General features: G+C 39.0%; 1 protein-coding gene across 8 annotated transcripts in view; it reads left to right on the plus strand.

Annotated features, from left to right (window-relative positions):
- The window catches only part of MAP3K15 (mitogen-activated protein kinase kinase kinase 15), a 77745-nt gene that overhangs the window by 21436 nt on the left and 38677 nt on the right, over positions 1–17632 (plus strand). For all 8 annotated transcript variants that reach the window (XM_070750625.1, XM_070750626.1, XM_070750624.1 and 5 more), the window contains 7 exons: positions 557–663; positions 2093–2263; positions 5608–5720; positions 6090–6249; positions 6816–6966; positions 7746–7853; positions 13727–13776. In XM_070750625.1, coding sequence (XP_070606726.1) covers positions 557–663; positions 2093–2263; positions 5608–5720; positions 6090–6249; positions 6816–6966; positions 7746–7853; positions 13727–13776 — 860 coding nt within the window. The remainder of the gene's footprint in view (positions 1–556; positions 664–2092; positions 2264–5607; positions 5721–6089; positions 6250–6815; positions 6967–7745; positions 7854–13726; positions 13777–17632) is intronic.

The following is a 17632-nucleotide window of genomic DNA, read 5'->3' on the forward strand; positions in this document are numbered from 1 at the left end:
ACCCATTTATGAAATTGATGTTTCTGTTCTTAAATAGTGCCTTTAAGAACCTTTAATATTAAGTACAAAACTGTTTTTCCTGTAGTTCATATTCATCAGTCTTAAATTGAAGTTGAGGAAATGAATCACATAAACAATTGTTATGCAATCTGAATGACCTTCAGCATGTATATTGCATATTTACTGCCCTTACAAAGATATTATTTATAAGGCTACTTTTAAATTTTCACTTCTGTCTTTCTGCCAATTATAAATAGATTAATACTTGTGGGAAGCCCATCCATCTTGAAGAGTCACACCAATGACCTGTTACCACAAGCAAGGATAAATTCTATTCAAGATAACATTAATTCCTAAATCCTGGACAATTCAGAGATATATGGCTGTTTCCTGAAAAAGAGCATCTTTCTGTCAGTTTTTCTCCTGTGCCAAATCAAGCACTATACTTTTTTTTAGGAGTTGTTGGTCATGGCCATATTAGCAAAATAGGAAAAGGAGAAATGTTTGATGCATGAGTTTTGTTTATAAATATTTTATTATCCTTTGCTACTGCTAGGATTATGATGCTATGGTGAAACTAGTGGAAACATTGGAAATGCTCCCAACTTGTGATTTGGCAGATCAGCACAATATCAAATTTCACTATGCCTTTGCACTGAATAGGTAAGCTTACATTTTATGTGCTTTATTCTAATTTTTGATAAGTAGATATTTTATGCAATTAGCAAACTACCATGGATATATTAAAAATAGCTTTACAATTAAATCTTCATGGAATGAAATGTCAGATTTACTGGATCTCAGTACAATGGACTTGCATAAACTCTGCTGCCATTTTTATAATTATGCCAGTATACAAATGATGTGACTGTATTTTGTGAAAAGGGATGTTATTTTCAGAAAGATATAATCACTTCAGAAGATATTTGTTAATAATAGGTAACATCCTCCCAATTAGTTAATTTTTAATATTAATTTTAATTTTTAATTTTCATAACATAATTTTACATAAGGAACAGAATCATTTTCTGACTCTATTTTATTCAGTTTAACTGGCATTTGCAATGTATTTCCAACCATTCCTCATAAACCTTTACTAATTCTACTTTAAAAACAGTTCTTAGACACTATTAGATTGGGGTTCAGTTTAGGAGACTGATGAATTACAAGTGTATAGCATAGTTTACTACAGAGGTGGGTTCCTCCCAGCTCGGTCTGGTGCGCCTGCACCAATAGCAGCGGCCCACTGATGACATCACAAACACATCACCGTCACACACCCCATCTCAGGAACTGACTTGAGTCCTAGTGTGGTTTTCCCATTGTTCCCATTCTGCACCTCAGACAGCTCAGGTCCATCGATTCCCTCCCTTCCCTGCTGAGAGTTGAAGACAGAGAACAGTTCTCTCTCTCTGTCTCTCCTGCCTCCTCCCAGCCATGGGCTGTCCCATTAAAGGCGGCAAAGGGATGGGAGGAGCTGGAGCAGCATGATGGCAGCAGCTGAGGCTGGCAGTGAAAAGGGGAGCTCAGGAGTGGCTGGAGAAGTGGGGGGACATTGCCCACCCACCAACGCAGCCCCCTGTAGTGGCAGCAACAAGACCAGTCACTATCTTTCAAAGGTACATTTGGCACTCCAAAACACATTTCACTTGCTGATACTGAAAAAACCCAGTCATAGAAAAAGGAAAAGAGCTATCTAATGTAATATTTAGATTCAATAGGTTTTGTATTCTATTTCTAGAAGATATATAAATCTGAAAAAAATGATAGGAAATTTTTGAAAATTAATTAATTTGTGTAGATGTACAAGGAGTCTCATGGCACCTTAAGCCCATCAAATTTATTATTGCATAAACTATAAGTAGTAGAAAGATGTGGAGTAGAACATTATTTACAAATGTAATAAATGTCTTTAGATTGCTACAAGAATTCTTATTTTTTCTATTGCAGAAGATGATATAATTGTAATTATTATTTTGGGGTACAGTTATATTGGGGTAATCCAACATAATATCTTGAGGAACAAAAAATTCATCATCCTATGTGGTTTGTGTATGTGTGTAATTAAATCATGTTTTTGTCTGAATTTTAGAAGGAACATCATGGGTGACCGGGAAAAGGCACTGCAAGTGATGCTCCAGGTCTTACAGACATGTGATCATCCAGCACCAGATATGTTTTGCCTATGTGGGAGAATTTATAAAGACATATTCCTTGATTCAGATTATAAAGACAATAGTAGCCGAGACAAAGCCATTGAATGGTAAGAGGTGTTGAATGGTTCAGTACTACTATAAAAATAGAAAAGGATAGTATTCTGCTAGTGAATTCCTTATCCACTACCAATTACAGGTAGTCATCAACTTACAACAGTTAGTTTAGTGACCATTCAAAGTTACAGTGGAACTGAAAAAAGTGAATTATGACCATTTTTCACACTTAGACCATTGCAGCATCAGTCACTTGATTGAAATTCAGACATTTGGCAACTGGCTCTTATTTATGATGGTTGCAGAGTGCCTTGAGGTCACGTGATTACTATATGGGTTCTTCTGACTAGCAAAGTCAATGGGGAAGTCAGATTCACTTAATAACCCTGTTACTAAATGAAGAACTGCAGTGACTCACTTACAAATTTGGCAAGAAAAGTAATAAAATGGAGCAAAATTCACTTAACAAATGTCTCACTTAGCAACATAAAATTTGGGCTCAATTATGGTCATAAGTCAAAGACTACCTGTAGTATCCTATCTCATAAAAAGTGAATAAATAATAAGGTAATATATGCAGATAAAATCACAAGGAAGGCCCTCTGAATTTAATGAAAGCTCCTTGTTTTCTTATTAGCAGTGGCCAACCAGCTTCCAAGAGGATTGTTTGATGATAAGAAACTGAAATGTTGAGTCATTATGATCATACCTGACATACAGCTTTTGAAGTCATTTAAACTGGTACACATTATCACAACCTAAGCACAAAATTCTCCATACAAGACTTCCCATGAAGTCTAACAAAACTTTAGATATGATGTTGAAATTCAATATTTTTTCTCTTTATTCTTTTTCTCCATTTAAAAAAAATCTTATCAATTCCCTTTCTGATTAGCTGGCTTTTTGTTAACTACACAAATGTTTAATCTGTGCTTCTAAAATAAATTCTTCACCTTTTCAATGATCTTTATTTGCCTTTTTCGGCATTAGTTCCAACACACTGAGATCCATTTTCAGCTGTGGTGGCAAATTTTCATAATATTTTCTTAAAACTACAAGCAGCATTGTTTGGGGCTTCTGAATTTGATAGCTCAGTCAGTCCAGTTCTAATTCAGACCCATCTAAATAAAATTGAAAAGTCTGAAAAAAAAATGAATGTGGAAGAAATTTGTTTTTGGGAACTTTAACTTTGGGGCTATCTTACATTGGTTCTCTGTGATAACAACTTCATATTTCAGTAAAATTGTTTATTTCATTACCGGTAATTTTAATAAAAATATATGCGCAGTTGAAAAACATACTGTATTACAGTGGAACCCCGACATAAGAGCTGCTCTACTTAAGAGCAACTCGAGATAAGAGCTGGGAGGGGAGAGATATTTTTGTTCTACTTACAAGCCCAAATTCGAGATACAAGCGCCAAGGAGCTGTCTCCTGAAGCCGAACGCTAACTTCCGCGTTCGGCTTCAGGAGACAGCTGCAAAGCGGCGCGCGTGTTTTAAAAGGTTGCAGCCGGCCTGGGGGGCTCGGGGGGGTGCTTGCAGCTTTCTTTCTTGCTCTTTTTCTTTCTCTCTTTTACCTTCCCTTCTATTTCTTCTTTTCTTTCTCCTTCCCACCTTCTTCCCTCCCTCCCTCCCTTCACTCATTCCTCTCTTACTCTCCCCTTTCATAAGTTTCCTTGCTTCCTTCCTCTGTTCCTGTCCCTTCCCCCTTTTTTTCTTTCTTTCTTTCTTGCTTTCTTTCTTGCTCTTTTTCTTTCTCTCTTTTACCTTCCCTTCCTCTATTTCTTCTTTTCTTTCTCCTTCCCACCTTCTTCCCTCCCTCCCTTCACTCATTCCTCTTACTCTCCCCTTTCATAAGTTTCCTTGCTTCCTTCCTCTGTTCCTGTCCCTTCCCCCTTTCTTTCTTTCTTTCTTTCTTGCTCTTTTTCTTTCTCTCTTTTACCTTCCATTCCTCTATTTCTTCTTTTCTTTCTCCTTCCCACCTTCTTCCCTCCCTCCCTCCCTTCACTCATTCCTCTCTTACTCTCCCCTTTCATAAGTTTCCTTGCTTCCTTCCTCTGTTCCTGTCCCTTCCCCCTTTCTTTCTTTCTTTCTTTCTTTCTTGCTTGCTTGCTCTTTTTCTTTCTCTCTTTTACCTTCCCTTCCTCTATTTCTTCTTTTCTTTCTCCTTCCCACCTTCTTCCCTCCCTCCCTCCCTTCACTCATTCCTCTCTTACTCTCCCCTTTCATAAGTTTCCTTGCTTCCTTCCTCTGTTCCTGTCCCTTCCCTCTTTCCTTCCTTCCTTCCCACCCTCCGTCCATTCATTCACCCATTCCTCTCTTGATCGCTTAAAGCCGGTCCCTGGTGCAAAAAGGGTTGGGGACCTCTGTCCTACAGGATTGGGTGGCAGAGAAGTTGAACATATGTAAATTTAAAAGTTTAAGAAAGTTTACAAGTTAAGTGAAAGAAACTTCATTATTCATTTATATGTACATGTACATTTCTTCATTAAAAACATGTCTTTCTGCATAATTTAGACTAACTGTGAGTTTTTTGAGGGCTGGAACCAATTAAAATTATTTACATTAATTCCTATGGGGAAAAGTCGTTCGAGATAAGAGCTGCTCGACTTAAGAGCCCAGGTCCGGAACGAATTAAACTCGTATCTCGAGGTACCACTGTATTATATAATAATTTAAAAGAATTACCTTTAAGGCAGAACTGTTTAAACAGTTTGATGCAATTTAAAAATGATGTCTTTTCTTTTCTGCCTTATATTGGATGACTAAAGTCTGCATTTTTATCTTTGTGGGTGGAAGATGGGGAGGAGTGATGAAATCAGTTCTGTAATGTTATGGCCCTGTCCAAGACAGTTGGGTTTGCAATATATAAAACAAAGTAACAATGAATGTTTGTATGTATTGAAGTACTGTAACTTTTTAGAGGTAGTGTTGCAAATTGCCATAAGAGGGAGCCAGAAAGCATGATTCTCTCTCTCTGTTCTTTCTGCTGATTCACTGTGACTGATGTAGTAAGCTCTGCGTGTTTGATGATAATTTGATGTATTTGTAAGCTTTAATATGTCTGATATGTAAAACAAAGACAGGCTCGTAATATTATTAATGTATTAAGAGATATTGACTGATTTGAATGAGTATGACTGGACTGTTTAACTTGGCTGCTATTTCTAAAAGTAAACACTATTGTATAAACTTTAATGTATCTTTTTTGTATGACTGAATAATTACTCATATGTCCTGAATATCAGCTGGAATTCCCCATTTCCTACGTGCAAGTCCTTGATAACTCAAGTATTCTGTACAGTACTTAACATGTAATATCTAACACGAGTTCTATTGAGATTTGATAACTATTTTTCTTGTGTTACCCATTTGATTACATTTTGTTCCTATAGGTATCGTAAAGGGTTTGAGCTCCAGTCAACTCTGTATTCTGGAATTAACCTTGCAGTCTTGCTGATTGTTTCAGGGCAGCAATTTGAAACTTCCATGGAACTGAGGAAAATAGGTAAATAAATAAAGGAAAATATGTGTGTTGATGTTAGTCAATTATTCATATGCTGGATCCACCTTTCCCCCACTTCCCTTCACAATTCCAGTCACATGAAGTTTCCTTCTACTTATTTATTCAGCTGTATGAATGATCATAAACATCCAATACTTCTCAGCTATTATGTTAACAGCAATCGCAACAGTATTTTTGAATTTCTAGCTTTAAATTTTGTAGAGAAAAAAATGAGTACACCTCTACAATTTCTCCTTTTAGTTACATTTTAGATTATAACCCTTCTAATTAGAAACACATCACCCTCGCTTAGGTTTTGGGAAAGGATTCTTGTATTCATTTGTAGCATTGTCTTTTTATATGTTTGTCAAGGAGTACGGTTAAATAGTTTATTGGGAAGAAAAGGGAATCTGGAAAAAATGAACAATTACTGGGATGTTGGACAGTTTTTCACCGTAAGCATGTTGGCTAGTGACATTGGTAAAGCTGTCCAAGCAGCAGAGAGACTTTTCAAATTGAAACCACCCACTTGGTATGTATCATCACGTATTTTCTGTAATTGTTGCTCACATTTACTAGGTTTTGTTAAGTTTTCTTTTTATTGTAAGCCATCATGGTCAATCTGTCTGTGATGATTTGAATCCTTGCAAAAGTTTGTTTTTCCAAATTTCTGTATACATACTAACACTTTTGCTTTGATACTTTGCTTGATGAGATATTTTGAAAAACATAAGAGTTTGCATAATTATTATGGTTTGATTGGTCCCACAAACAATACCAACTGGTTGTGGATTTGGAGAGTTTCTCTCATGAACCAATAGAGTTATAATGTCTTTTTTGATTTGCCAAACTATTCACATGATAACTTGACTGTAAATTTTAAATTAAAAAAATAATTTGTATTTTTAAAGCAGACTATAACTAGGTAAGAATTAGCAAGAATTCATTGGAAAGTATGTTTTAAAAAATTGACTTTGGAAGGTTGATTTTATTATCCATCTATTTAAATACATGATTCCTATAAAAATATGTTTTTCAACATTGATTTAAAAGGTCCTGTTGGCCACTTTGTTTATTGATTATATCTTTGTGTTTCAGGTATTTAAAATCCTTGGTACAAAATCTGATATTAATTCAGCATTTCAAGAAAATGACTATAGAGCATTCCGTGAGACAAGAAAGACTGAACTTCTGGCTAGATATAATTTTTGAGGCAACCCAAGAAAAAACTAATGGATTAAGATTCCCAGTAAGACTCTACAGTGTATAATTTATGTATACAGTAATGTGTTGTGAATTATATAACTATATTGATACTGAGTTCAAAGTAGCAAAAAATATTGTCTATTGAACAAACTAATAGAATAATGTTCTTCTTAAGACTTTCACCACATTGGTTTTTCAAAAAGCTACCCTGGGAATAGATTGATGGTGAGGGGGTGTTGTCCCACATAGCTGCCAAACTCAAGAATAGTTTATTCACGTGGATTTCAAAATTAATACGAGTTAAATTAAAACATCCTGAAAAGTATTATAATTCTCAAGCAGATTTCTAGGAAGCCTGTTAATTTGATGTTTCTTTGAAATGTTTCCTTTTCATGTTTCCTTGCTTTGTACCTTTAAGAAATGGCCTCTCACTGAACTTCTCTTATTCTTGGTTTCCTCAATCTGTCAGAGAGATCTGTCATGAATTGAATGTTGCAGCTTCAAGGAGTTACATTTCTTTTCCCCCCATTAGTTAGTTAGAATTCTTTATATTAATGTTTTGCTCTTGGTTGCCAGTTTGAGAATTGCTTGATTGAACTGTAATACATTCATATACTGTATATATAAAATAAAATGCAGTTAGTACAGTACAAGAAATGGTATGAACTAAAGCACAAAAGCCCCTAAATTCACTGTGCTTTTGGTCTGTAATAATTAGGTTTAGGATTATAATGCAAAAACTCTGTTCCTCATTTTGAAATTGAATGATGGCTAGATTTCTGTTTAAATACATGCTTCATACAAGAAGTTTTCTTTTTTTAGGTATTAGTGATAGAGCCAACCAAGATATATCAACCTTCATATGTTTCAATTAATAATGAAGCTGATGAGAGGACAGTTTGTCTTTGGCATGTATCCCCTGCAGAAATGGTAAGATGAGCTGGGCATTTTCTTAATGCTTTAGACACGGTTTATTTGAAAACATTCTTGCTATTCTTTTAAGAGCTCCTAATGAGTGTTTCATAAAGATGCTTAAAAAACGCATTTTATTCCTAATTCTTCAGAAGAAAAACAAGGTTGCTAACAGAAAGTGTCCAACTGATATTAAGTATACCTGTTTATTTCATTTTAAGGTCCTTTAGTTATAATTTTTAAGATTTAGAACTTCAAGATTTCAGTTTTGCAGAATTCATAGTAGTAAATAAAATTTAAATTTATTGCCATGGTTTCACATTCTAATTGCAGATTTCTGTAAAAGACTTTGAATTGGTTTATAGAGTTTAAACAATTTTATACCTTATAAACTTTGTGGATACTTTTCAGTTTCTCAGCTTCATGGAATTTTGATTTCCATTCCATTCCTATCATAACTTGGAAATGTTTATGGATAACCTTCACTGAAGAAATGATAGGAATGTAATGCATTCAGTATCATGCTATGCATCTGGAGAGATTATCTGTACTGGGCCCAAGAACAACAAAGATGATTAGTGGACTGGAGACTAAAATATATAAATAATAGTTACTGGAATTGGATATGTTTAGTTTAATTAAAAGAAGGATAGGGGTGACATGATAGTAGTGTTCCAATATCTCAGGGATTGCCACAAAGAAGAGATAATTAAGTTATTCTCCAAAGTATCTGAAGGCAAGACAAGAAACAATGGATGGTGTTGTATCCTATGTAAATAGTTGGTTCCATGAGAAACGCTGTCTGAGCTGGAAACAGGAAGTCGGGTCTGATTGGCTCAGACGCGAGCTGCTCTCGTTTGGCGGGAACCGCAAATGTATAAAAAGAGCGGTTTCTCTCCAGGTAGAGCAGACGTGTTCCGCTGATTGTCACTTCCTTCTAAAAGCTGAATAAAGGAACCATCTTTACCTAAACCTTGTCTCTGGACTCTTCACTGGTGACGACGGACGGAAGAACCACGCGTGCAAAATGAACAACCTTCAAATCGGCCGGGCTCCTGAGTTCTTCGATCCGGAGAAATCGTCCTGGGACGCCTACATAGCCAAGTTCGAGATCTTCCTCGAAGCCGCGGGAATAAGGGACGCCGACGCCGAACGAAAGCGGGCAATCTTCCTGAACTACTGCGGCCCAGAAATATTCGATCTCGCCCAGACTCTCACCGATCCGCTCCCAGCCAAATCCGTCACTTGGGACATCCTGCAAACCAAGCTCGCGAGCCATTTCAAGCCTACGAAACCAGCCGTCGTTTTCCGGCACCAGTTTTCAAGAATGGCCCAGCTCGAATCTGAATCCATTAATCAGTTCGCTACGCGTCTTCGAACGGTGCCTTCAAAATGCAAGTTTGATAGCCCGGAAGCTCGCCTCACTGATGCCTTAATTTTCGGCATGAGAAATGCCATGGTCTGGAACAAGCTCCTCACTGAAGACGAGCCGTCTCTCCAGGCAGTAATCAAGCTGGCACAAACCGCAGAGGTCGCCGACGCTGCTGCCAAAGAGCTGAAGGAGCACGACAAGTGAGAAGTCATCGCCAAGATCGACTCCACGTTTTCCCGCGCTGAGGCCCCAGACGACCTCAGCCCACCAGCCCTCAACGAGGACAGCTGTTTCCTGCTGCAACAAGACCAGCCGAGACAACCCAGATTCCCTCGCCCCGTCGCCCCCTGCGCCGGCTGCCGAGGAAACCATCTGCGCCAATTCTGCCCTTTCCGGGACGCCATTTGCCGCCGCTGCAACCGACGCGGCCATATCGCCGAAGCCTGCAGAGCACCTTTGCCTGAGGAATCTTTCTCCACCCCTCGTCCTCCTCGTTTCCAGACCCAAACATCTCAACCACGCGAAAACCGGTTTCCCCATTTTTTCGGCCGCAAGAACTACTCAACCGCTAACCGCGACTACTCAAGAGGTAACAATCAATTTTCCGTGAATAGCACGGAAACAAAAAATGGGGGCAAGATTGTAATCTCACTGCTCCTAAACAACAAGCCATGCTCTATGAAACTTAATACGGGGTCTAAATACACCATTATGCCGTGGGAAAAGCTTTTAATGTACATGCCTAGCCTCTCAAAGTCTGACCTTTTACAAACCTCATTGGTAATTAGAGATTTTCAAGGGGGAATAATACCTGTTCTAGGCCAAGTGAATGTACCTATTATGTTTAAGACTGTTAAATGTACCCTTCCTATGATTGTTGTTGCAGGGGCTAGACACTCTCTCCTGGGTTTGGCTTGGATGGAACCATTGGGAATTGAAATTTCTGGTATCTGTACTGTTAACTCTGATAGCATGCCTAACTTCTTACAGGAATTCCCAGAAGTGTTTAGCCCCACCTTGGGATCGTATAAAGGGCCCCCTATCTCCTTTTCTATTGACCCCAAGGTCCCTCCTGTCCGGCTCAAACCACGCAGGGTACCCCTCCCGCTCCTCCCCAAGCTTGACCTACAGCTAGATAAGCTCATAAGCCAGGGCATTTTAGTTCCTGTAGAGCAGGGGCCATGGGAAACACCCATAGTCACGCCCCTTAAACCGGATGGCTCTTTGAGGGTTTGCGCTGACTATAAGTCAACGCTCAACAAAGCCCTCCAACATCACCCTTACCCCATTCCAGTGGTACAACAGCTCCTTCACTCCCTGGGGGAAGGGAAAGTGTTCACAAAAATCGATTTAGCCCAAGCTTACCAGCAACTCCCTGTCGATGAACCGACAGCACTCGCACAGACAATTGTCACCCACAGAGGTGCATTTAAATGTACCAGATTACAATTTGGGGTAAGCATAGCTTCCGGGATTTTTCAAAGCATAATGGAACGGTTGTTGTCAGGAATTAAAGGGACCATTCCCTATTTTGATGACATTTTAATTTCAGGAGAAAACCAAATTCAACTCAACGAAAGAATAAGAGAGGAATTACATAGACTACAAGATAAAGGGTTAAGGATCAAACCTGACAAATGTGTGTGGGGAACCAACAGTGTAGAATTCTTAGGATATAGAATCAATGGGGAAGGCATCCACCCCACTACTGAAAAATTAAAAGCCATCAGGGAAGCCCCAGAGCCACAGAATAAAACAGAATTGCAGGCATTCTTAGGCCTTCTAAACTTTTACTCTGTCTTTTTAAAACAGAAGGCAACAGCAGCAGAGCCTCTACACCGGCTACTTCAGAAAGGAACCCTTTGGACATGGGGGAGAACTGAGCACAAAGCCTTTTTACAAATAAAGCAGTTGTTAACTTCCGCAAGTGTAGTAGTCCAGTATAGCACTTTACTACCCGTCAGGCTTACGTGCGATGCGTCCCCATATGGCGTGGGAGGGGTCTTGGCACATGTGTTGCCAAATAATACAGAGGCCCCAATTGCCTTCTTTTCAAGGACAATGACCAATACGGAGAGAAATTACAGCCAACTAGATAAGGAGGCTCTAGCGTTAGTGGCTGGGGTGAAGAAATTTCATAATTATCTCTTTGGCAGGAGTTTTGAATTGGTTACCGACCACAAGCCTTTATTAGGCCTCTTAGCCCCCAATAAACCAACTCCCCAATTTATGTCTCCAAGATTAATCAGGTGGGCTTTGTTTCTCTCAGGATACCAGTACGAGCTCATTCACAAAGGGGGTAAAACGATCAACCACGCAGATGGTCTCAGTAGGTGCCCAATGGCAGAGTTAGTAGAGGACCCTGCCCCATCTGCTGATGTTTTAATGATAGAGCTCGAAGATAACCCACTAACAACAGCAAGGGAGGTGGCTGCGCACACGCAGCAAGACCCAATTTTGAAAAAGGTGGTAAACTGTGTACTTAAGGGGTGGCAAAATGACCCTGTAGAAAATAATTTAAGTGATTTTAAAACCAAAAGATTGGAATTGTCATATGTTAAAGGTTGCCTGTTGTGGGGTGATAGAGTAATCATTCCTGAAAGTCTAAAGACCAAAGTACTCACAATGTTACATGTGGGCCACCCTGGTATTGTCAGGATGAAGGGCCTAGCTAGGCGGCACTTATGGTGGCCAGGTCTGGATACAGATATTGAAAAGTGGGTAGCCAAATGTGATCCATGCCAAGAGTCTCGGCCTAACCCCCCCAAAACAACTCCAGCAGAGTGGGAACAACCGGCAGGGCCTTGGTCCAGGGTCCATATTGATTTTGCAGGGCCAGTGGGGTCACAATATTTCTTAATAGTGGTAGATGCATTTTCCAAATGGGTGGAAATCATTGCAATGAATAATATAACCACAAGTGCCACAATTAAGGTTCTGCGCCATTTGTTTGCCACCCATGGCTGTCCTGACATCTTAGTGTCAGACAATGGACCCCAATTGACAGCCAGGCAATTTGAATTATTCTTAGATAATTTGGGGTTCAGACATGCTCTCATCTCGCCTTACTCGCCCTGGGCTAACGGGTTGGCAGAACGATACGTTCGGGTGGCAAAGGAGGCATTGCGCAGGTCAGGCCCTGGAGATGTACAACAGCATCTGGACCAATTTTTGTTAACACAACATATTACACCAAATTCCCACACACACATAAGCCCTGCTGAAATACTAATGGGAAGGAAACTTAGGTGCCCACTGGATAGATTACACTCAAGGTATTGTACTCATAATCCTATGTATGTGAACCCTGAAAGACAATTGTATTTGGGTCAAAGTGTTTTTGCAAAGAATTTTGATGGGGGTTTGAATTGGATGAAGGGAATAATTGTACAACAAACTGCTCCTAAAACATACATTGTAAAATTGGATGATGGTCGAATGTGGAAGCGGCACATTGACCATGTACGAAAGCGCATTGAAACCTCCCCTGAGCAAACCGCTAAAACAGACTCTCCCACTCTAATAGACTGTAACGCGCAACCCGCCTTAATGGACATTCAAATGGACTTATCGAGTCAAGAAGGGTCCTCCAGCGACGCCGAGCCATCTTCATCTTCAGAGGTCGGTGCTGTGCCTGCCCAATCGACTCAGCGGGCCGGAGCCCAAACTAGGCCCCAGCCGCACTGGGGAAGTACAGGCGAACCGACCTCCACCATTGGAAGCGAGGACTCAAATGAACTGCGCAGGTCGGAGCGAGCCCTACGGAAACCGAGCAGATTGGAGGATTTCGTCACGTGGCTTTCTTGATTGATGTATTCTGACTAAGGAGGGAGGGGTGTTGTATCCTATGTAAATAGTTGGTTCCATGAGAAACGCTGTCTGAGCTGGAAACAGGAAGTCGCATCTGATTGGCTCAGACGCGAGCTGCTCTCATTTGGCGGGAACCGCAAATGTATAAAAAGAGCGGTTTCTCTCCAGGTAGAGCAGACGTGTTCCGCTGATTGTCACTTCCTTCTAAGAGCTGAATAAAGGAACCGTCTTTACCTAAACCTTGTCTCTGGACTCTTCAGATGGAAAGTAATCAAGGACAGAAGCAACATAAAACTAAAGAGAAACTCCCTGACAGAGCAATTAATAAGTGGAACAACTTGCCTCCAGAAGTTGTGAATGCTACAACATGGAAGTTTTTATGAATTGGACAACCATTTGCCTGAAATAATAGCAGATTTCCTGGGCAGGGGTTTTCATGAGTAGGAAGTTAGAAGAGACCTCTGAGATCACTTCCAACTCTGTTATTCTACCGTATTATTCTGTAGGGCCCTGCTATAACATCACTGTGATCCCATTTCAGTAACCATAGGGTGGTACCTGTGAACTTGTGACAAGGCACAATGGTGTGTATTACTTCACCTTGCTATCTTAAGCAATCTAAGGCAAAACTGCAAATACTCTACAGGCTGCCCCACACAATAAATTATTTGCAGTCTAGCTTCAAAACTATGGTGTTATTTCTTTGCAGAAACGAATTCATGAATGGAATTTTACAGCTTCTTCTATTAGAGGAATAAGGTCGGTATGCTTTTAAATGGTTTCTCTTATAGTTGTTTACATTATAAACACAAAAGCCTAAAACATTTAGTTTTAAATGAAATAAGATTGAGAAAGTATGCTTCAGATATAAACAATACAGTTTGAACTATTAAAAATAGTATTTCATAACTTCTGCTATCTTAGCTTGGTCAATTGATGTTCTGATATTTTGATAATACTTCTTTCTTAAAGTTATAGTTACACATACAGTAGACAGACAACTTTAATGAAGAATATAGTATAAATATTCTAAAAGAAGAGGCTTGCAGATAGTTAACCAAAACTAAAAAATTATGACTGTGAATTAATGTTGTATTTCCAACTTTTTTACTTGATATTTTTAAAGTTCAAAATTTCATCTGTGTGCTAGGTGAAATAAGAATCATTATAAATCTAGCCAGGGTAACAGAAGTGAAAAAGTAGTATAGATTAGATTACTGTAACATTTTTTGAATAGCTCTCTTTAAAGGCTCTTCTGTTAGTATAGTATTGTAAGGACTTGCCATTTAGCTGAGGCACAACTTGAAACATAGATCTTGATGTCTTTTTTGAGAGGGCCACCAGACACTCTCTCTTGATTGTCCAAGGTCTTTACGAATCCAAAGTGCCCCTTCCTCTTCAAATCATGGCAAGTCTGCACAATTAAGCGTTTCTGCCTGGCTGGCACATGCAATTCCCTCCCAAACAGGCCAGTCCATCCTGGGTAGAGCACACATTGCTGTGTCCTCAAAACCATTCATTCTCAGCTCTTTTTAGAAGGCTGCTGAACATCATTGCTAAGTGGCAATTTTTCTTTGTATTGAGTAACCTGGTGGTTACTGGGGCAGCTAGTTGAATATTGGGAGCAGCAGTTTGATTGTTTCTTCTTTGGAACAATTATATTGATGTATCCATGACAGGGCATCAAGTTTTTCCCCAGTTATTTGGGAGAAAGCTTCCAAGGGTTTTTTAGGACCTCTAGGTTTTTGTGATCAATCCACACTTGGAACGGGATTTTTCTCCCTTCCAAGAAATGTCTCCAGGAGAAGAGTGCCCATTGCATAAACTTCCTTTTTCCATATGGCCCAATATTGTTCAGTTTCAGACAGATTTCTTTGAAGAATTTCTACATAGGCGTACAGCTGCAGCTACTCTTTCTTTTTCGCTTGCAGTAGTATACCCCCCACCCCCATGACATCAGTGGTGTTGGCCTGAATGACAAAAAAATTATCCACGTCCATGTGCTTTAGTACCGGTTTACCTGCAAAAAGCCATTTAAGTTTTTCAAATGCAGCTTGACATTCCACTGACCACTTTAATGGCTGGTTAGGCTTAGGCTTGTCTCCCCCTTTCATTTTCAAAGGGTTCATGATGAGGAAGACTATCTGAGCAAATGAGAGGATGAATTGCCAGTAAAAGTTTGTAAACACCTAGGAAGCTCTGCAGCTACTTCCTCATGGGAGGTGGAGCCTCCAGTAGCACTGCTCAGAATTTTCCTGGGTCCATTTCTGTTCCCTCATGGGAGATTCGGTATCCCAACTAATCTATCTTATCTTAGTGAAACTCACACTTGGAAAGCCTGGCAAAAGTTTAGCAGCACCACATTTTTGGAGGAAGGCTCTGACAGCTTCACATGCTCTATTTTCATTTCAATGTTAATTAAATTGTTATTTAAATAGACCAGCACCCCTTTATATAAATGTTCATGTAGCACCTCATTTATTAATTGTATGAAAATTGTAGGTGTCCTGCAGTTCAAATCCAAAGGGAAGCATCTTAAATTGTAAACAACCAAGTGGTTGTTTACAATTTAAACATCCCCTTCTCTGATCCTATTGCAGTAACATGCCTCTCACAAATCCAGCTTGGTCAAGTGCCAGCATGTCCTTCATCAGAAGAACAGGGTACACATTTTCCATGCACACTGTGTTCAGCCCATGATAGTCTATGCAAAGACAAAGAGATCTGTCTTTTTTTTTCTAAATAGGACCAAGGCTGCCACTCAGAGTCGAGATGGTTGGATAAAACCTAAGGCTAGATTTTTAATCAATGAATGAGCATGTCCTTTTTATCATGATAACATGTTTCTTCTTCAAGAATTGCTAAATATTTGTTAATTCAATTTATATGGTAATTCATTTACATTAAAAAACTGTAGGTAGTGAACAAAGTGAAAAAGATAATTTCCACTAAAACCAAAAGATATCACAATAACAAAAGTATGTTTCTGGGCTCCAACAAATGACATTGTTTCTTCGAAGATGTCCAAAGTATGTCCATTCTAACAAAACTGGAATCAGGAAGAAACCATAAACAGCGATCCCACAAGTAATTGGCTCCATGTAATGTAGAGCTTTAGGGATAACAACCAGCAACTTGATTTACACCTGAACCCATTGGGAGCCAGCACCATTCAGATAGCAATGATATTACATAGGAGTACTGTGGTGATACTATGGTCTTTCGAGGCTGAAGGATGCCAATGCACTGTGGTGTACTCAAATCTGCACATTCTTCGCCATTATAAATACTTTCTAAGAATAGCCCAAGATAAACTGTATTGCAGTTGACAGATGACTAAGGTATTGGGAACAACTGCATACAAAATGTGCTTATTCTGAGTCTCAAATGTTACCTGGAATCCAGGTAAAAATGACCAATAACTGCGGACGTTAATGGTACAATTATTTATTTGTGCCATTAATTCTTCATTTTAACTTCTTTGTCTCTTTGAATGAATTTAATATGAAAACAAAAAATAAATATAAGTTAAAATTGTAAAAAATGCAAGTAGTTATAACACTGAAATACAATCTTAGCCAAAGCCTGGATACACATAATATTTTTTCAATGCCCATAGAGATTTTTGGTTTTTTTAATCAGCATTCTTTATCATTTGTTATGAATTGATGATCTCTGAACAAACTCTCTTTTTTTCTGTTCAACCCTGTCTGATTCTTGGACATTACTTGGTCAAGTCCTTGCAGTTTTCATTGTAAGATTTTTCAGAAGTAGTTTGCCATTGCCTGTTTCCTAGTGCTGAAAATGACTGGCTCAAGATGAGGCAAGAACTTAGTGCTATATTGTGTCTGAAATCTATGAGCCAAGGAGCCAAATTGTCTGCTCTCTTCTTTGAAGTTCAGCTGTACTCCTTCTAGAAACCTTCTTCAGAAAGGAAAGGTTGAAGATTGGGAAAAAAATTGTGTAGGTCCAGAGATGAAGTTTTCAGGAAGTGTTTATTTTTTTCACTGCTTGGCAGGTGAACCGCCTCCTTTCTATATTTGATGTACAAATAGCAGGATTCAACTTCCTAAGGACCTTGTCCGCTTTCTCAGGAATAACCAAAACTCTACCCAGATAACTTAACTGTGCATTGCTAACATGAACCTGAAAATGTCTTAACATTGCATTAGATTTGAATCTATGAAGATTATTAGCCTAGTTACAAAGTAACCTAACAAAGTAAAAGCATCAAAAGAATAATAAACTGATTGATATTGATGACAGTTGCAGTGTCCCAGGATTATGTAATCACTTTTTGCAGCTTCTGATGAAGTCAATGGGGAATCACATTCATTTACTAACTTAAAGAGTGATTCACTTAATAACTGGAGGGAAACGGTCATAAAATCAGGCAAATTCATTTAACAACTGTCTTGCTTAGCAACAGAAATTTTAGGTTCAATTGGGATTGTAAATTGAGGGTTACTTTCAGTGTTCCCTCTAATTTTTTTGGGGGGTGGGCGGAAAAGTATAATGTCTGAGCGGCAGTCCCTTCAGGACTGGGCGGCACATAAATAATAAATAAACAAACAAACAAACAAACAAACAAATAAAAAACCCACCCTGTTTTGCC

Source organism: Erythrolamprus reginae, chromosome 4 (assembly GCF_031021105.1).
Source record: "Erythrolamprus reginae isolate rEryReg1 chromosome 4, rEryReg1.hap1, whole genome shotgun sequence".
NCBI classification, from domain to species: Eukaryota; Metazoa; Chordata; class Lepidosauria; order Squamata; family Dipsadidae; genus Erythrolamprus; species Erythrolamprus reginae.